General features: G+C 30.8%; 2 protein-coding genes across 3 annotated transcripts in view; both read right to left on the reverse strand.

Annotated features, from left to right (window-relative positions):
* Nucleotides 1-13,369, reverse strand: part of LOC127700507 (uncharacterized) — a 34,429-nt gene extending 21,060 nt beyond the window's left edge. The window contains exon 1 of one of the 2 annotated variants that reach the window (XM_052204019.1): nt 13,261-13,369. In XM_052204019.1, the coding sequence (XP_052059979.1) occupies nt 13,261-13,323 (63 nt within the window). In that variant the 5' untranslated portion in view covers nt 13,324-13,369. Of the gene's footprint in view, nt 1-8,791; nt 8,850-13,260 lie in introns of those variants that run through there. The other variant, XM_052204022.1, reaches the window with a different exon arrangement.
* The window catches only part of LOC127700504 (uncharacterized protein YfbL-like), a 323,855-nt gene that overhangs the window by 37,926 nt on the left and 267,182 nt on the right, over nt 1-18,747 (reverse strand). The gene's annotated exons all lie outside the window — the stretch shown is intronic.

Below are 18,747 nucleotides of genomic sequence, written 5' to 3' on the forward strand. Positions count from 1 at the left end.
AGTAATTAGTGGTAACAAAATCCCTGACTTAATAATTTACTAGTAGTACATAGATTACGCTCATAAAAAATCCAAAACGTCACTACAAACACGAGCATAGTGAACGAGTTGGGATATATGAACACCGTAAGACGGTGCCAAAGGAACATCACCGTCCAAAAAGGGAAAATTAACAATAGAGAAAAAATCATCCCTTTTGTCGTAAATTTTTGTGTAGAGTTTCTGGTGTAATACTGAAATACCTAAATCTAGGAAAGGACAGTTATTGCTGTTGATATTAGATTTATTTAGAGTAAGTTCCTTTGGGTAAATTTCAGCAGTATAGATAGAGAATTCTTGATTTTTTGGCCATAAACTGTGATTAATAACAGTAAAGGAATAAATCTGCTATTAAAGGGGCAATTTTCTACGGAGGATTGAATTTGCAACGGGAAAATTTGACACCGGGGTCAGTTTTCCATATGGTATTTTGACACTGGGATGAGTTTTTCATATTGTATTTTGATCCCGGGATGAATATTCCACATGGCAATTTGAACCCCTTTTCACCTTTTCATAATGATCAAAATACAATATGACACTGTTACAAAGGCATTTGCTTCTAGATGAATAGTACTTATTGGGATGACAATGCAGTTTGTCTATGTTAGAGCCTGTTGTCCTATGCATGTACTTTCCTTTGAATCTGTTTTATTGTTTACATTAAAGTGTTGGTAATATCGTTTTAAAAATCTTTTTAATATCGTTTACCTACACTATGCTCATATAGTTTACGCCAACATCACAATGTCTATTTAATTTCGACATAGTCTACCTAAATATTGTTTATATCGACATTGCAATTTTGATAAACAATATCATTTTAACATCACATCAACATGACCAAACTTTCATATAGTTTACATGTATATAATTGCTTACATTTATGTACCGAAATGTCTTACATCTTCTTAATTGCTCTGCTTGTCTACAGTCAATTGATGCTAATGTGTCTGTGTGTGATTTCTAATCGTTCACATCGCATTGTTACCATTGTAGCAGTGTTAGGATTGCAGCAAATTGACGAGCAGTTTTATTTGATGTTTTAAGGAAAAGAAATTTACTCGAGTAGACAAAAACATTCAATAAAAAGCCAAGTCGAGTTTGACCCGTTAAAACAACTGCGATTTTTTTTGCTGTTTGAAGGAATTTGAATTTATTGACAATATAAATAGAAGATGCGGTATGATTGCCAATGAGACAACTCTCCACAGTAGAACAAATGACACAGAAATTAACAACTATAGGTCACCGTATGACCTTCAACAATGAGCAAAGCCCATACCGAATTGTCAGCACAAGTATGAATTCGCTTCAAATTATTCAAATCATACGTTCCATGTTGTTTTAGACAGGTGGATGTAATTTACAGTTTTAACTTTTACACGACGAGTAAGGTTGTATTTTGAGAGAATGTTCTGTACTGGTGATTTAGTCCTTATCGGTACTGGTGATCGTTGATCAGATGTAAACAAAGACAAGACTGATTATTTTTGACGTTTTTCTTGAATAACAGGTAAAAAGAAATACATATAGTTGAGATGTTGTTATTTTGTTTCTTATTGGTTCAAACATGTCAAAGGCGAGCAACTAATAAAAATTGCCCTATATCATGCATCAGTATGCGTAACACAAAAGTGTTCATTTTTAGAACATCTGGAATCGAAAAAAATAAACAAAAATGTTCATGGAAACCGCTTTCTATACCAAAATCGTAGAGCACAATAATTCAGTGAAAAGTCAAAATCGGTGACCTTTTTATCATTTAACATCATTTAAACGACAATTTATGTATCAACAACATAATTTTATTATCAATTTTAAAGAAAATACTGTTCATTGGTAATTGGACATTTGATGATTTTAAGACAAATTTAAAACATATTTTAGCCGATTGTATGTGCTTTCTATACAAATGTGCATTCATTTTAAAAGAATTATTCAAGATAAATGCACTTCGTTTTCAGTTATTGTTCAGCGAGCCAAAGTTGTATGCAAAATTTTACTAAAATCTGTGACAAAGCCCATTTAATTTACTTTGACCTTAACAGTAACTGCTAAACTGGAAATTTAATAATAAGCTGTTGACACAGAGATTTGTCTTGCCTGTATGTTACTTTTATAGTAAAACGCAAATGTTGGTTTTAAAATGACAATACCTTAAAATGTAAACTATGCAAACATCCAAAGTCAATGAGGCATGACTTTAAGGTAAAAAAACAAACAATCTTCATGTAAATGAGATATGCTTATGCTAATAAACTGCATACCAAATAGCACATTTTATCATAAGTTCTTCGGGAAAACCCTTAAACTGACCAGTAATCAAAAACTTTAACATTGAAACTATGGAAACATTTTAAAGTCGACGAACCATGCATGAGGGGACTCAATAATCCCCACTGAAATGAGATGTGCTAACACTTATACACATAAGGCTCTTTTCACAAAAAAATCTTACGACAAAAATTGATCCCAATAATAATACTTTATTCCAAAAGCAAGTACAGCATATAAGATAAATACACATAATAACTTCGTTGGGTGAGACTGACATTTTTCACTAGATTCACCCATATGATCCAATATTTAGAAAAGGGTGTATCTGTTCCGGTTGTCAATGTCAATATCATTCTGTTTATCGCTTTTAACCACAGATTGTTAAAGGAAAGGACTGATTGACGCTCTTTCGTGGATATGGATCATTTATATTTATATTAACAGATACAACCCTCCTCACCTTTCCTAAGTGTTTTTGCTTTACTGTTTTTTTTTTTTTTTTAATAAAAGGTACAAAAGGCACATTCTTATTTATACAACTTTAAAAAAAACCAAAATGTTGTTTAATGAAAACATATCAAGTTGAAATGTACAAATTAAAAACAAAGCATAACTGATAACAAGTAGAAAAATATGTCACGTGATATCATTATGACGTAATTCATAAAACTATCTTTGTATGTAAAAACCATTATTTGCAATGTCTCACAAAAGAGCTTGGAATAAGCAGCACAACTGGTAATCCTACATATTCTTTAACATCATTTACAAAGGATGAAATTTTACAAAATCACAAATCTGTCCTTCTTTCTTTTGGTATTAACATCAAAGAAAGAGAAGAAAATCTACCGTCCTTATACTGCATACCAAAACTTCACTTATAAAGAACGATACATATCTGTATCATCAAGATGTTTGACTAAACATCTTTCTAAAGTGCTGACTACTATTCTTTCTACAGTAAAATATGGCCTTCAAAAATATTGTGATGAGATATATTCAACCAGTGGTGTCAATCAGATGTAGATTCTAAAGATCTAAAGATCTACTGCTAAATCTTAGATCACAATCTCTGCAATTTTGCAGCAACATTAAGACCTTTAATTTTTCTACGCTTTACACTACTATTCCCCATGCTCAATTGAAAGATCGACTTCACAATCTCATTAAACAGAGCTTTTTCTATGAAAATTGGAATCGTAGATATAAATTTCTTGTTTTGGGTTATAATAATTCTTATTTTGTGAAGATCCACACTGATTCTATCAGAACATACACTGAAGATGATATTATCAAAATGCTAGACTTTTTAATCGACAATATATTTGTTGAGTTTGGAGGATTGGTATTTCACCGACAGTCGGTATTCCAATGGGTACTAATCGTGGACCCCTTCTGGCCGATTTGTTTTTGTACTCATATGAAGCAGAATTCATTCAGGACCTTCTAAAAGACAAAAAGAAAAAGCACCTTGCGAAATTCTTTAATTGTATTTTCAGATATATTGATGATGTCCTATCATTGAATAACCCATATTTAAGTCAGTACTTGCATCTCAAAAATCCCAGTGAACTTGAAATTAAGGATACTACTGATACTAGAAGGACTGCTTCATACCTTGATCTTTTCCTCAATATTGACAAAGATGGACGACTTCACACTTAAATCTATGACAAACGGGATGATTTCAACTTTCCAAATTTATCAATTTCTCATTTCTCACCAGTAACGTACCCTCTGCTCCGTCATAAAATTGATACGTTATGCTCGTGCATGTTCACACTATACGGACTTCATATACAGGAATGTGCTCCTTACGCAGAAACTGCTCCAACAGAATTATGAGGAGGAAAGATTAAAAATGACACTCCGTAAATTTTATGGACACCATCACGAATTGGATGATCTATACGATGTGTCTGTGTCTAAACTAACTAACGACATTTTTACCACGTCTTAGAGTGTGGTTTACTATCTACGTCGTCTATCTGCTAAGTACCGAACGTGACCTATTCCTGAATATGACTGTTTTGCCGAGTGTGAATTTTCATTGCTATACGACGTGTCTCGGTAGTTATACATCCAACATTCATGTATTTCGTTATGATCTTTCTTTTGTAAGTACGGTTGGATTTTGTTATGCCTTATCGTTTGTGGTTTGAATTCTGTATTTTCGGTACATTTCACATATGTCTAATATGTCAGTATAGTCGAGTTAATTTCCATTTTCCATGGATAAAATATTGTGTTTGTCCAAATAATTATGACGTCGTCACAACATTAATTTACAATAGCCTCTCAAGACCGTCATAATCATGATAATTATTACGACTAGTATTGTAAAAATAATTGTGAATTTTTGGATCTTGTTCCCCATATAATTGTATGAATTTCAAGATTATATATACGTCACAAAAATACATCACTTTTTGTGGTGTTGATCCATTCATGTGACGTGCAGTTTGTGGTGTCCTGTGCTGTCGTTAATGGTAGATGTCCGTTGTTATTCTGCGGTTTACATGTTGTAATGTACCATTATATTATTTATTTATCCATTTCTCTTAGCTGAGTGTTCTTGCGTTTGTTTGTACTGTATTCCTGTCACGTAGTGTTGACATTATAGCGATATTTTTTAACATTGCCATATAAGCGGGAGGTTTGGCTAGCCATAAAACCAGGTTCAACCCACCATTTTGTCTTAAAATGTCCTGTACCAAGTCAGGAATATGGCAGTTGTTATCTAATAGTCCGTTTCTATGTATCTTGGCGTTTGTCTTTGTTGCAGTTCAGTGTTTCTGTTGTTCCGTTGTTTTCCTCTTATAGTTGATGTGTTTCCCTCGGTTTTAGTTTGTAACCGGGATTTGTTTTCTCTTAATCGATTTATGACTTTTAAAAAGCGGTACACTACTGTTGCCTTTATTTAGTCAGTGTTTATATTATAATCAGGATGAGGAAAGAGGAAATGCATTGTCGTAAAAATATTTTGTAATAAACACATTATCTGTCTGTGCCTTTATCATATGTATATCGCATCTTTACACGTGTAAAAAAATGGTATAGTACATAGATAGATACAACTAATAATAAACTTAACGACTGATTGATTTGGCCCATTCGATGTTGTTCGTGTTGCTAAATCTTTTTTTTTCTTGCTGGTGTTTTTGCGGACCTTTGTTTGTATTTTCGTCGTCTTTCTTCTAATCAAAGCTGAGTCTTTTTTTTTTATATCGACCACCAGTAATTGATGGCCCCCTTTGCATCGTTTCCTCTTTGTTTATTTAAAAAAAAAACAACGTTAGTTGCATTATTCAAATCCATATATTAAATTTGAAATGATTTCGAACATTTTTAAAGTATAGACCCCCAATAATTTCGTTTGAATATTTTGAAAGCACTCAGGGTATCTATTTAAGTACACTGATGTCTGTGAAACTAATTTTAAGATTTAATGAATATCAAACCATATTTTGTAATGATAAAACAATAAGTTATGCGTTATGGAAACAAATTATATTAGATCATTCTTTACTTAAATCCTCTTTGAAGAAAGGCAGAAAGGTTGGTCAACTCATTATTTCCACTTATTGACGATTTTCACCAATGTTTTGCATTTTTGACTAAAACTATGGGCAAATAAAGAAAAATTGTCAGCAAGACAAGATCTGCTAATATATTAAATGACTGAAATTGTCGATCAGTTGACTCTTTATAAGAGTAACTGCGATTTAATGATGATTTTTACATTTTTGACGAAAACTATGGTAAATAAAAGAAAAACTGTAAAAGGTAAAAATGATCAGCAAGACAAGATCTTCATAAAAGTCTGCATATAAGAATTATTGCCCTTGAATGACAATTTTCGTCGATTTTTTGGCGTTTTGGGCCAAACTATAGTAGATAAAGAGAAACAGCTTACAGAAACAAATGATCAGCAATACAAAACCGACACAAAAGAAATGAATTATATTCAAGTCTACAATGTTAGAGGGTGGTCATTGTTGAAGATGCACATAGATCCATGTTTTTTTGGCATTTATAAGACATGATTTAATTTCAATACATTCTACTCCATTTAGAATGCGTTTTTTTTTATTATATGTAAACAGTTTAGTATGATAAGTTACCAGCTTGTTTCCAGATCCTATTAATTATTCAACTGTATTAAAATGTTCATGCCAAATTGTGTATAATAGTTAACTTTACTTTTATTTATACATGTTTACACTAAAAACGTATGCATGCTTGAAAAAAAACTTTCTGTTTTTTCTCAGCCATGGTTTTTTATCCCCTATCTTAGACAAGAAAAAAAGGAAGTTGGAAAAGTATTTGTTACATTTTTTCTTGGTGTTTAAAAAACCCATCCTTTCATGGGTATTTGGACCCCCTCCCCAACCCATTTTTCATTTAACGTTCTGTAATACTCTGCATCAAACACAGGTGGTACAATTTCTACGGAGGATTCAAATTGCAACGGGAAAATTTGACCCCGGGGTCAGTTTTCCATATGGTATTTTGACACTGAAATGAATTTTTCATATTGTATTTTGACCCCGGGATGAATATTCCAAATGGCACTTTGACACCTTTTTCACCTTTTCATAAGGATCAAAATACCATATGACACTGTTACAAAGGCATTTGCTTCTAGATGAATAGTACTTATTGGGATGACAATGCAGTTTGTCTTATTTTACAGCCTGTCATTGTGGTTATATAATCAGGATGAGGAAAGAGAAAATGCATTGTCGTCAAAATATTTTGTAATGCACATATTATCTGTCTGTGCCTTTATCATATATATATATATATATATATCGCATCTTTACACTTGGCAAAAAAATGGTATAGTGCATAGATAGATACAACTAACAATAAACTTAACGACTGATTGATTTGGCCCATTTGATGTGGTTCGTGTTGCTTAATCTTTTTATTTTGTGTTTTTGCGGACCTTTGTTTGTATTTTCGTCGTCTTTCTTCTTCTAAAGCTGAGTCTTTTTTTATCGACTGATAGTTTTTTGATGGCCCCCATTTCATCGTTTCCTCTTTTTGTTTATTTTTTTTCAAAAAACAACGTTAGTTTCATTATTCAAATCCATATTTTAAATTAAAGATTATTTCGAACATATAGACCACCAATAATTTCGTTTGAAAATTTTGAAAGCACTCAGGGTATCTATTTATGTACACTGATGTCTGTGAAACTAATTATAAGATGTAATGCATATCAAACCATATTTTTTAATGATAAAAAAAATACGTTATGCGTTATGGAAACAAATTATATTAGATCATTCTTTACTTAAATCCTCTTTGCTTGAATGGATATTTTAATGCACTTGAATATCGAATGAATCTGAATTTCTATCAAAGTAATACATCACACGGCATTTATGTTGATATCTTTTATTTATATTTTATTAGGAATAAATTATAAGATGATGTTAAAAGAAATCGCCAACGCATTATTTACCTTATGTTGATCAGGATGATATGTGAGAATAAAAAGAAAAAAACTGTCTAAATATTGTCCATGTTACTTTGCCAAGACAGATGAAGTTAACAAAATTTAGACATAATTTTAAAAATTTACTAAGTAGAACTATTTTGGAATTTCAGAAACAACTTTTAATTACTATTATCTTATCTTTTCAATCCTCCTTAGCCGCAAGTGAAGGCATCACTGTACCCTTTACAGCAAAATTAAAATATCACGTAATTACATGTGATATAAAATAGCGTCATTGGTGTAGAGCGTTACAGGAATTTTGCTCAAACTTACAATTTAAAAACTTCAGCCCTTTTCATGAAATGACTTAGCTGATGAACAAAATTCACTGCTCTTCTATTTTCGTATAACACAAAATAAAAAAAATATAGCAGCCCCATTGCGACCCTCTAATAGGTGTTGATGTCCCTAAATGTATATTTTTAGTATTTTTTTTACATTTTCCCCCCTATTATCTTGAAAACCATAATAGACAAGCAAACATTATCAGCAGGACAAGATCTAAAATTTGTCAATATGACAGCAAGTGTTGGTCGACTCATTAATTCCACTTTTTGACGATTTTCACCAATGTTTTGCATTTGTGACCAAAACTATAGTAAATAAAGATGCTGATGATATTTTTGCGGCAATGTATATACATAGCATTTATTTCAACTTTCTGCGTCAAACTTTGTTCAAGATTCTGTTTAGTTCGTACTTTCGTTTGTTATCAATTCTCAATTCTCTTCCTCGCATTCGATCATTATTGTTATATAGACTCGAAAGAATTGCACTAAAATCTGTATCTTACGGGCTACATTGTTATTCATAATTTACGGTTTTAAATTATACTTTAATAAAAAAAAATATAACAAAAAAGAAAGTTCTATTGTAGGATCTTCAATTGTAAGGAAAGAGAATTGCTTTTAAAAACCGACATAGTAATCGAATACATGTTTAAAAAATGAATTTAAAACTTACCCTTTTTATCAATGGTGCTTCAGAACGTTTGGGTTTATAAAATATAACATATATAAGATGCATCCACCTACGCCTTTACACCAGATGTAGTATATATAGTGAACTTCTGATATAAACTAAGTTAAACAGAAATGCTGATGTTGCATAATATTATGTTTATGTCATACATATATTTTGTCCTTACTTCTTTTATCCATTAATTAGTAGATTTACTGTGACTTGACTGTAAGTGTTGCTCTCAACCTATTGCAACTTGTTCAAAATTCTGACCAAATTGCAATTTGTTTTATAAAACCAAACTGTTCAACTGGTCAGAAATTTGAACAAACTCCTGTAGAAAACCACAGTCAAGTCGTGAAAGTGCAAGGTGATAAAATAAAGCATACTTACAATCCTATAAGACTTTAATTCCACATCAATGTTATTATGAAAAATCAGTCTAACAGTTTGTATAGAAATTTTATTGTTACTGTCATGCTAAAGGTGATGGGTAGTAATTTTGAATTGCTATAAAAATGTCCAAACTAAGCTTTCATACAATTTTTCTTTCGAAAAGTCTTCTATATTCATAAGAATCAGACATCATATGAATTAAAACATTTTATATTCTGTAAAATATGTGTGAAATTACAATACGTTGTTAGTAAGTTTCAATTGGAGATAATCAATTTTTCTTTTGAAAAGTGTTCTATATTCAAAAGAATAATGTTTTAGGTTATCTCCCATGGAAACTTATTAACAACGTATTGTAATTTCACATATATTTTACTGAATGTAAGATGTTTTAATTCAAATGATGTATAATTCTTATGAATATAGAAGACTTTTTGAAAGAAAAATTGTATGAAAGCTTAGTTTGGACATTTTTATAGCAATTCAAAATTACTACCCATCACCTTTAGCATGACAATAACAATAAAATGTCTATACAAACTGTTAGACTAATTTTTTATAATAACATTAAAGTGGAATTAAAGTCTTTTAGGATTGTAAGTACTAGTATGCTTTATTTTATCACCTTACACTTACACGACTTGACTGTGGTTTTCTACTGCAGTTTGTTCAAATTTCTGACCAGTTGAACAGTTTGGTCAGAATTTTGAATAGATTGCAATAGGTGGAGAGCAACACTAACAGTCAAGTCACAGTAATTGCAATAAAATGAATGGGACCGATGTACGTGCGCTCGACAAGTGCTTCTAGAATAAACGTAATTAGATAGGCTCGAGACCATTGAAAACTTTGGACAGCGCTAAAACTATCGTTTGAGATCATAAAACTAAAATTGTCAAATCAGAACAGATAAAATCTGTTGATTTTTACTTTGTCCAAGGGAGTTAAATATTTAGTTTTAGAATAATGAACTGAAAATTTGTATATAAAGTCAAATGTATTGTTTAAATTTTGTCAATTTTATATGTTTTTTTTTACCTCCTTCGAATATTGACCCCGTATTATGTTTCAATGGTTCAAGTGCCATTCTGTCTTTTCCTACATATAAGGGAGGCCATAATTCACTGGTGTCAACGTGATGATCGTAACTAAAATTACGATCATCCCAATATTGCGGACACAAATTCAGGTAAATTTTATAAGGCCGATTTCTCCACTTTAACAGCTTATTTTCAGATTTGTATTATGTCAAGAAACATCTTTATAAGCATTGCCATTGAATATTTTTTCCTAAATAATGGAAAAGCAACCAGAAGAACGAACATCGAGATACAAAAAAACACGACGATGATCGTAAAGTTCTTCGTCTATGAATGATCGTAACTTGGACTTGTTTTATATAAAGATGATCGTAACTCAAAATTTACGATGTGTTCTTCTTTAAATGAACATCCTATTTAGCAGTCATGGTATATTGGTATCACTGAAAATAGTAAGATTTTAAAACTGTACAAAATGAGCGTTAATGAACACTGCAATTTGTGAAAAAGAAATGACATAAGGGGGAATTAGCCGGCTTATTTGCAAATGTTATCAATATTTTTTTCTGAGTAATTTAGGCAACATTCAAAATGGAATACGTTTATATGAAGTAAATATAAATATCATCCTCATGATACAGTTTAAGATTGCAGGGCAAAACTATCACTGAATATTAATAAAACATTTTAGAAATAAGTAATGGTAGGCTTCGATTTTTTTTTGTAGGGATGTGCCTTTTCTGCCTTAAAAATGTACCAATTTTTATATAGCATTCACTGAAATTCGGTATCAATACTTAAATAAATACAGGTACATAAAAAGAATGACCTTTATTTATATAGAATATTGTAATTTAATACCCACACCCAAAAAATGACATTTACAGTTTGTTCCACAGAAAAAAATCTCAAAATTTTACCAAATTGGCCATTAATATGAAATATCCAATACCTTATTTATATAAGATATATGAAATCAACATAAAGTTGTCAACCCCAATGCATTTTAATATAGAATCAGATTAAAAAGTTACAAAATCTCGCAAAATCATAACCAAAAAAATATTCAATGGCAATTCTTATAAAGATGTTTCTTGACATAACACAAATCTGAAAATAAGCTGTTAAAGTGGAGAAATCGGCCTTATAAAATTTACCTGAATTTGTGTCCGCCATATTGGGATGATCGTAATTGCATTTAAGGGGATTGGGTCAAATTTCAATAGTAGGGGTCAAAATACCATGGCTAAAAAACGTGTTAAATAACTTTTCAACATATTTTTTCCAATCAAGATTCTTATTGAATCATTATTAATAGATAATGAAGTTGAAATGCTTGCTCGTTTTACAATCTGCATTTTGGGATACGGCACTGTATTTTAGAAGAAATCTTTGTTTGTATTTTCGTCGTCTTTCTTCTTCTAAAGCTGAGTCTTTTTTTATCGACTGATAGTTTTTTGATGGCCCCCATTTCATCGTTTCCTCTTTTTGTTTATTTTTTTTCAAAAAACAACGTTAGTTTCATTATTCAAATCCATATTTTAAATTAAAGATTATTTCGAACATATAGACCACCAATAATTTCGTTTGAAAATTTTGAAAGCACTCAGGGTATCTATTTATGTACACTGATGTCTGTGAAACTAATTTTAAGATGTAATGCATATCAAACCATATTTTTTAATGATAAAAAAAAATACGTTATGCGTTATGGAAACAAATTATATTAGATCATTCTTTACTTAAATCCTCTTTGCTTGAATGGATATTTTAATGCACTTGAATATCGAATGAATCTGAATTTCTATCAAAGTAATACATCACACGGCATTTATGTTGATATCTTTTATTTATATTTTATTAGGAATAAATTATAAGATGATGTTAAAAGAAATCGCCAACGCATTATTTACCTTATGTTGATCAGGATGATGTGTGAGAATTAAAAGAAAAAACTGTCTAAATATTTTCCATGTTACTTTGCCAAGACAGATGAAGTTAACAAAATTTAGACATAATTTTAAAAATTTACTAAGTAGAACTATTTTGGAATTTCAGAAACAACTTTTAATTACTATTATCTTATCTTTTCCATCCTCCTTAGCCGCAAGTGAAGGCATCACTGTACCCTTTACAGCAAGATTAAACTATCACGTAGATACATGTGATATAAGATAGCGTCATTGGTGCAGAGCGTTACAGGGATTTTGCTCAAACTTAAAATTTAAATATTTCAGCAACAAGAGGTTGGATAAGCATCTTATATTTTCCCTCCTTTTAATGAAATTACTTAGCTGATGAACAAAATTCACTGCTCTTCTATTTTCGTAAAACACAAAATTAAAAAAAATATAGTAGCCCCATTGCGACCCTCTAATAGGTGTTGATGTCCCTAAATGTAAATTTTTACTTTTTTTTTTACATTTTTCCCCCTATTATCTTGAAAACCATAATAGACAAAGAGAAACTTTAAAAGCAAACATTATCAGCAGGACAAGATCTAAAATTTGTCAATATGACAGCAAGTGTTGGTCGACTCATTAATTCCACTTTTTGACGATTTTCACCAATGTTTTGCATTTTTGACCAAAACTATAGTAAATAAAGATGCTGATGATATTTTTGCGGCAATGTACGTACATAGAATTTATTTCAACTTTCTGTGTCAACTTTGTTCAAGATTCTGTTTAGTTCGTACTTTCGTATTGTTATCAATTCTAAACTTTTAAAAATGCACAGTAAGCAATTATGTCTGCCTTACTATTAAACATGTAAATATATAAAATGGAGTCATTTATTTTCTCTTCCTCGCATTCGATCATTATTGTTATGTAGACTCGAAAGAATTGCAATAAAATCTGTATCTTACGGCTACAGTTATTCATAATTTACGGTTTTAAATTATACTTTAATAAAAAAAAATATAACAAAAAAGAAAGTTCTATTGTAGGATCTTCAATTGTAAGGAAAGAGAATTGCTTTTAAAAACCGACATAGTAATCGAATACATGTTTAAAAAATGAATTTAAAACTTACCCGTTTTATCAATGGTGCTTCAGAACATTTGGGTTTATAAAATATACCATATATAAGATGCATCCACCTACGCCTTTACACCAGGTGTAGTATATATAGTGAACTTCTGATATAAACTAACGAAAATGCTGATGTTGCATAATATTATGTGTATGTCATACATACATATTGTCCTTACTTCTTTTATCCATTAATTAGTAGATTTACTGTGACTTGATGGAAGTTTGCTCTGAACCTATTGCAACTTGTTCAAAATTCTGACCAAATTGCAATTTGTTTTAAAAAACCAAACTGTTCAACTGGTCAGAAATTTGAACAAACTCCTGCTTATTTTCAGATTTGTATTATGTCAAGAAACATCTTTATAAGAATTGCCATTGAATGTTTTTTTCCTAAATGATGGAAAAGCAACCAGAAGAACGAAAATCGAGATACAAAAAAACACGACGATGATCGTAAAGTTCTTCGTCTATGAATGATCGTAACTTGGACTTGTTTTATATAAAGATGATCGTAACTCAAAATTTACGATGTGTCCTCCTTTAAATGAACATCTTATTTAGCAGTCACGATATATTGGTATCACTGAAAATAGTAAGATTTTAAAACTGAACAAAATGAGCGTTAATGAACACTGCAATTTGTGAAAAAGAAATGACATAAGGGGAATTAGCCGGCTTATTTGCAAATGTTATCAATATTTTTTTCTAATGAGTAACTTAGGTAACATTCAAAATGGAATACGTTTATATGAAGTAAATATAAATATCATCCTCATGATACAGTTTAAGATTGCAGGGCAAAACTTTCACTGAATATTAATAAAACATTTTAGAAATAAGTAATGGTAGGCATAAAGTTACATTATTTTGATGTGTTTCCCTCGGTTTTAGTTTTGTATTTTCTTAATCGAACTATGACTATTAAACATTGGTAGACTACTGTTGCTTATATTTACGGTTATATGACACGTATTATTGAAGTTAGTCGAAGAAGTGGTTTTAGCCAAAAATCTCAATAAATTATTTTATTGGCGGTTTCATTTTTTTTTTCATTCAAATGATATGATTACACTTCTTGATGCTATATTTTTCACCTCTCCTTTAAAAATCCTGTATCTGTTGATGAAAACTATAAAATCCGAATTGCGCAAAATTATCAGATTCTCGAAAGGTACTATTGTCCCTACAAAGTGTATGTGTGTGTTGGTGAAAAAGTGGGGGTGTACTTCGATTTTTTTTGTAGGGATGTGCCACTTCTGCCTTAAAAATGTACCAATTTTTATATAGCATTCACTGAAACTCGGTATCAATACTTAAATAAATACATGTATATAAAAAGAATGACCTTTATTTATATAGAATATTGTGATTTAATACCCACACCCAAAAAATAATATTTACAGTTTGTTCCACAGAAAAAAATCTAAAAAATTTACCACTGGCCATTAATATGAAATATCCAATACCTTATTTATATAAGATATATGAAATCAACATAAAGTTGTTAACCCCAATGCATTTTTATATAGAATCAGATTAAAAAGTTACAAAATCTCGCAAAATCATAACCAAAAAAACATTCAATGGCAATGCTTATAAAATGTTTCTTGACATAACACAAATCTGGAAATAAGCTGTTAAAGTGGAGAAATTGGCCTTATAAAACGTACCTGAATTTGTGTCCGCCATATAGGGATGATCGTAACTGCATTCAAGGGGATTGGGTCAAATTTCAATAGTAGAGGTCAAAATATCATGGCTAATTTAAAAAACGTGTTAAATAAACTTTTTCAACATATTTTTTCCAATCAAGATACTTATTGAATCATTATAAATAGATAATGAAGTTGAAATGCTTGATCGTTTTACAATCTGCATTTTGGGATACGGCACTGTATTTAAGAAGAAATCTGTCAGACGACTACCCGTAAGAGTTATTGCTCTTAAATAACGATGCTTTCCATTTTTTCCATTTTTGTTTTTTCTTAAACTATAATAGATAGAGAAAACTTAAATAAGCAAATGAAGTTCAATAAAACAAGACAGAACTGTACGTGTGTTCTGAACACGTTCCAAGTGTGCCGAAAAAATATACGGTGCAGTATGGTTTCAACATCATATTAACATCGTCCAACTTTCATATACATATATATAATTGCTTACATTCATGTATTGAAACATCTTCTTAATTGCTCTGCTCTTTTACAGACAGTTGATGCTAATGTGTCTGTGTGTGATTTCTAATCGTTCACATCGCATTGTTACCATAGTAGCATTGTTAGGATTGCCACAAATTGACAAGCAGTTTATTTGATACCATTACCCATGATTTAAAGAAATGGAATTTACGCGAGTAGACAAAAACATTCAATAAACAACCAAGCTGAGTTAAAAAAACGGTGAAATTGTTTTTATACTTCTGGAAAAAAATGTCAGTCTTTTGACAATGATGAATTTACTTCAAATTATCCCAACCATACGTTCCATGTTCTTTTTAGTCAGGTGGATGTAATTTAGGAGATAACTGTATCGTATTCTAAGCTTGTCCTTTGTAAAACATAGATTTTACTGTCGCAAAAATGAAACGGATATTTGCGACCGTAAAATTAAGTTTTACGAAGGCCAAGTTTAAAATACAATACGGTTATCTCCATTCTAATGCCACATATCAAAATAAATTCCATTTCAATAAATATTTTGGCTTAAAAATGCCGTAAATAAAAAAAAGTCCGCGAAACTGTTACATCGTCTTTGGCATCTGAACAATGTACCGTCTTAGGTATACTCCCGATGTCAGACATAACCACTAGACATACTTATACTTTTCATACGATTCTAAGTGGTAAAAATATTGACAAAAAGAAGATTTTGAGGTACAAAATGTGACTTTTTTGTATATTTTTTGAGAAATAACAAAATCAGAATTCACAATTGTGGCTTTCGTTAGTTACGGACTGGTAGAACGTGGAATCTAACCCTTCAAAATTTTGTCAACGTCCAATGAAAATCATGGTTCTAAACGAATTGCATTAGAATTATAGTTGCGACTTTTCCACGATGGGTAAAGTTGTCTTGTGAGAGAATGTTATGTGCTGGTGATGTGGTCTTGAACGGGGCTGGTGATCAAACCAAAGACAAGACGATTATTTTTTACATTTTCTTAAATTACAGATAAAAAGAAATAGTTTAGATGTTGTAATTTGGTTCCTTATTGGTTCAAAGGCGAGCAACTAAAAAAAATCCCTCTATACTGCTTCAGTCAGTGTAACACAAAAATGCTCATTTTAGAACATTTGACATCAAAGAAAGTAAACCAAAATGCTCTCGAAGTCCGCTTTCTATACCAAAATACGTAGGGCATAATAATTCAGTGAAAAACAAAGTCAGTGACCCTCAACAACATATCAATTTTTAAATAAAATCGTTTCATTTGTTATTGGAGATTTGATGGTTTAAAGACAAATTTAATTTTTTTTTAAACAGATTTTATTTGCTTTCTATACAAATGTGCATTCCTTTGAAAGAAATTTAATGACAAACACAGAGATGTGCCTCGCCTGTATGTGAAACGAAAATGTTGATTTCGAGACCAACATGTTTCGCTGGATTCATCCAAATGATCCAATATAAAATCAGGTTGTAAATTTCAATATCATTTTGTCTATCTCCTTTAACCATAGATTGTTTAAAGGAAATGATTTATTGACGCTCTTTCTTGCATATAGATCATTTATATTAGCAGACACATCCCCACCGCACCTTTCTTATGTAGTTTTTGCTTTACTGTTTTATTTTGCGAGGAAGAAAGAAACTATTTATAGATAAAATCGAAAATTTGTTTTGATGACAGGTTGAAACTCTGAAATACAAAAGACACATTATAAAAATAGCCGAGAGGATGATAGAGCAGATCGTTACCCCGAGAAAACATTGTTAACTGAGGCGAAGCCAAGGTTGACAATGTCTTTTCGAGGGTTAACAATCTGCTCTATCACCCCTTCAGATATGTGTTATTTAATTTATTATACTGAATGATCTGTTATTACTGTCTATTAAATTTCAAATTCAAAGTAATAAAATATGTCGTCTTGTACATAACAGTCATCCGTATTTATTAAAGCGCACACTTGAGCAAGAGTCTCTGTGAAGGGTAATAGAGTATTTGCCATGGGATAGAGTAAATTGTCTCCCTCGTATTAGCGAATTAAAATCTGGCATTTTAACATGAAGTATAATAATCTTGTTTAAAACAATTTCCAAAAAACTTAATGTTGTGAAAAGGAAACATATCAAGTTGGTATGTACACAATAAAAACAAACCATAACTGATAACAGGCAGACAAAACATGTCACATTTTATAATGACGTAATCATAATATTATATCAGTATGCGGAAAGAGGAAATTCATGTCGTGTAAATATAATGTAATGTACATAATATCTGTCTGTGACTTGGTCATATATATATATATTACATCTCTGCAACAGGCAGAAGAATGGTATTGTGGATAGATAGATACAAATATTAATAAACATTATGACTGATTGATTGACTGATTTTTAGTGTTTAACGCCACTGTCCGCACTCTTTATTATATCATGGCTGTCATTTTTTATCAATGGAGGGAAAACTGGCAAGATCCGAGTAGAACACACATTGTCTAAGCGCAATTCCATATAAGTACTAGAAATTGTCATGTGCATACGAGCATAGTTTAGCATCGTCCCTTGGTGCAATCGGTTAATCTTACAGGATACAATAATCCCTATGCATCAAACACAAATGTGACGTACTAGTTATGTACCGTTCTTAACTTAACAAGCTACCTAATCATTGAGAATTTTTAGCACTTGATATTTTTAGTTGTAAAATAGTCAAATACTGAAGAATCATTTATTTTCGTGGGTACCAATTTTCGTGAAATGAGGAAAACTTTATACAGTTTCATTGCTATTTGATTTTGTGGTTTTTCCAAGGTCTGCATACAAGTCTAAAGAAAATTTGTAATTTATTGAACATTTAAATTTGTGGTTCACCTATATCTGCGAAATAAACGAAAATTGGTATCCAAAAAAAAAAAAAAATAAAATCACAGTTGTCTTATTTAAGATCTGATAAATGTGCATTAGCAAAAAATTCAAATACAGCAGTCATGTTTGAATTTAAAACTTGATTGAATTTTTTGATTACATGCCAAGATAAGGTTACTGATATTTGTTGAGCAGTTATACGAGTTTCTTGTATTGTCTTTTCTTTACTATAATAATATTTGTTTTTGAGTCAGAATTCGATATGAATTTTTAAATAAATACATAAAAAGTATGAGTTACCTAGCTTATTTTAGAGTAACTTTAAAATTTGTTTTTGAAATTGTTTTCTCCAAATTGTTGCCTTCTATATATTAAGCTGGGAAAAGTTTAACAGTCAAATTCTAAAAACAGAGGAAATAACTTAACTCTAATTAAAAACAAGTGTTTTTTTTTG

The sequence above is a fragment of the Mytilus californianus genome, unplaced genomic scaffold (genome assembly GCF_021869535.1).
Source record: "Mytilus californianus isolate M0D057914Y unplaced genomic scaffold, xbMytCali1.0.p SCAF_5, whole genome shotgun sequence".
NCBI classification, from domain to species: Eukaryota; Metazoa; Mollusca; class Bivalvia; order Mytilida; family Mytilidae; genus Mytilus; species Mytilus californianus.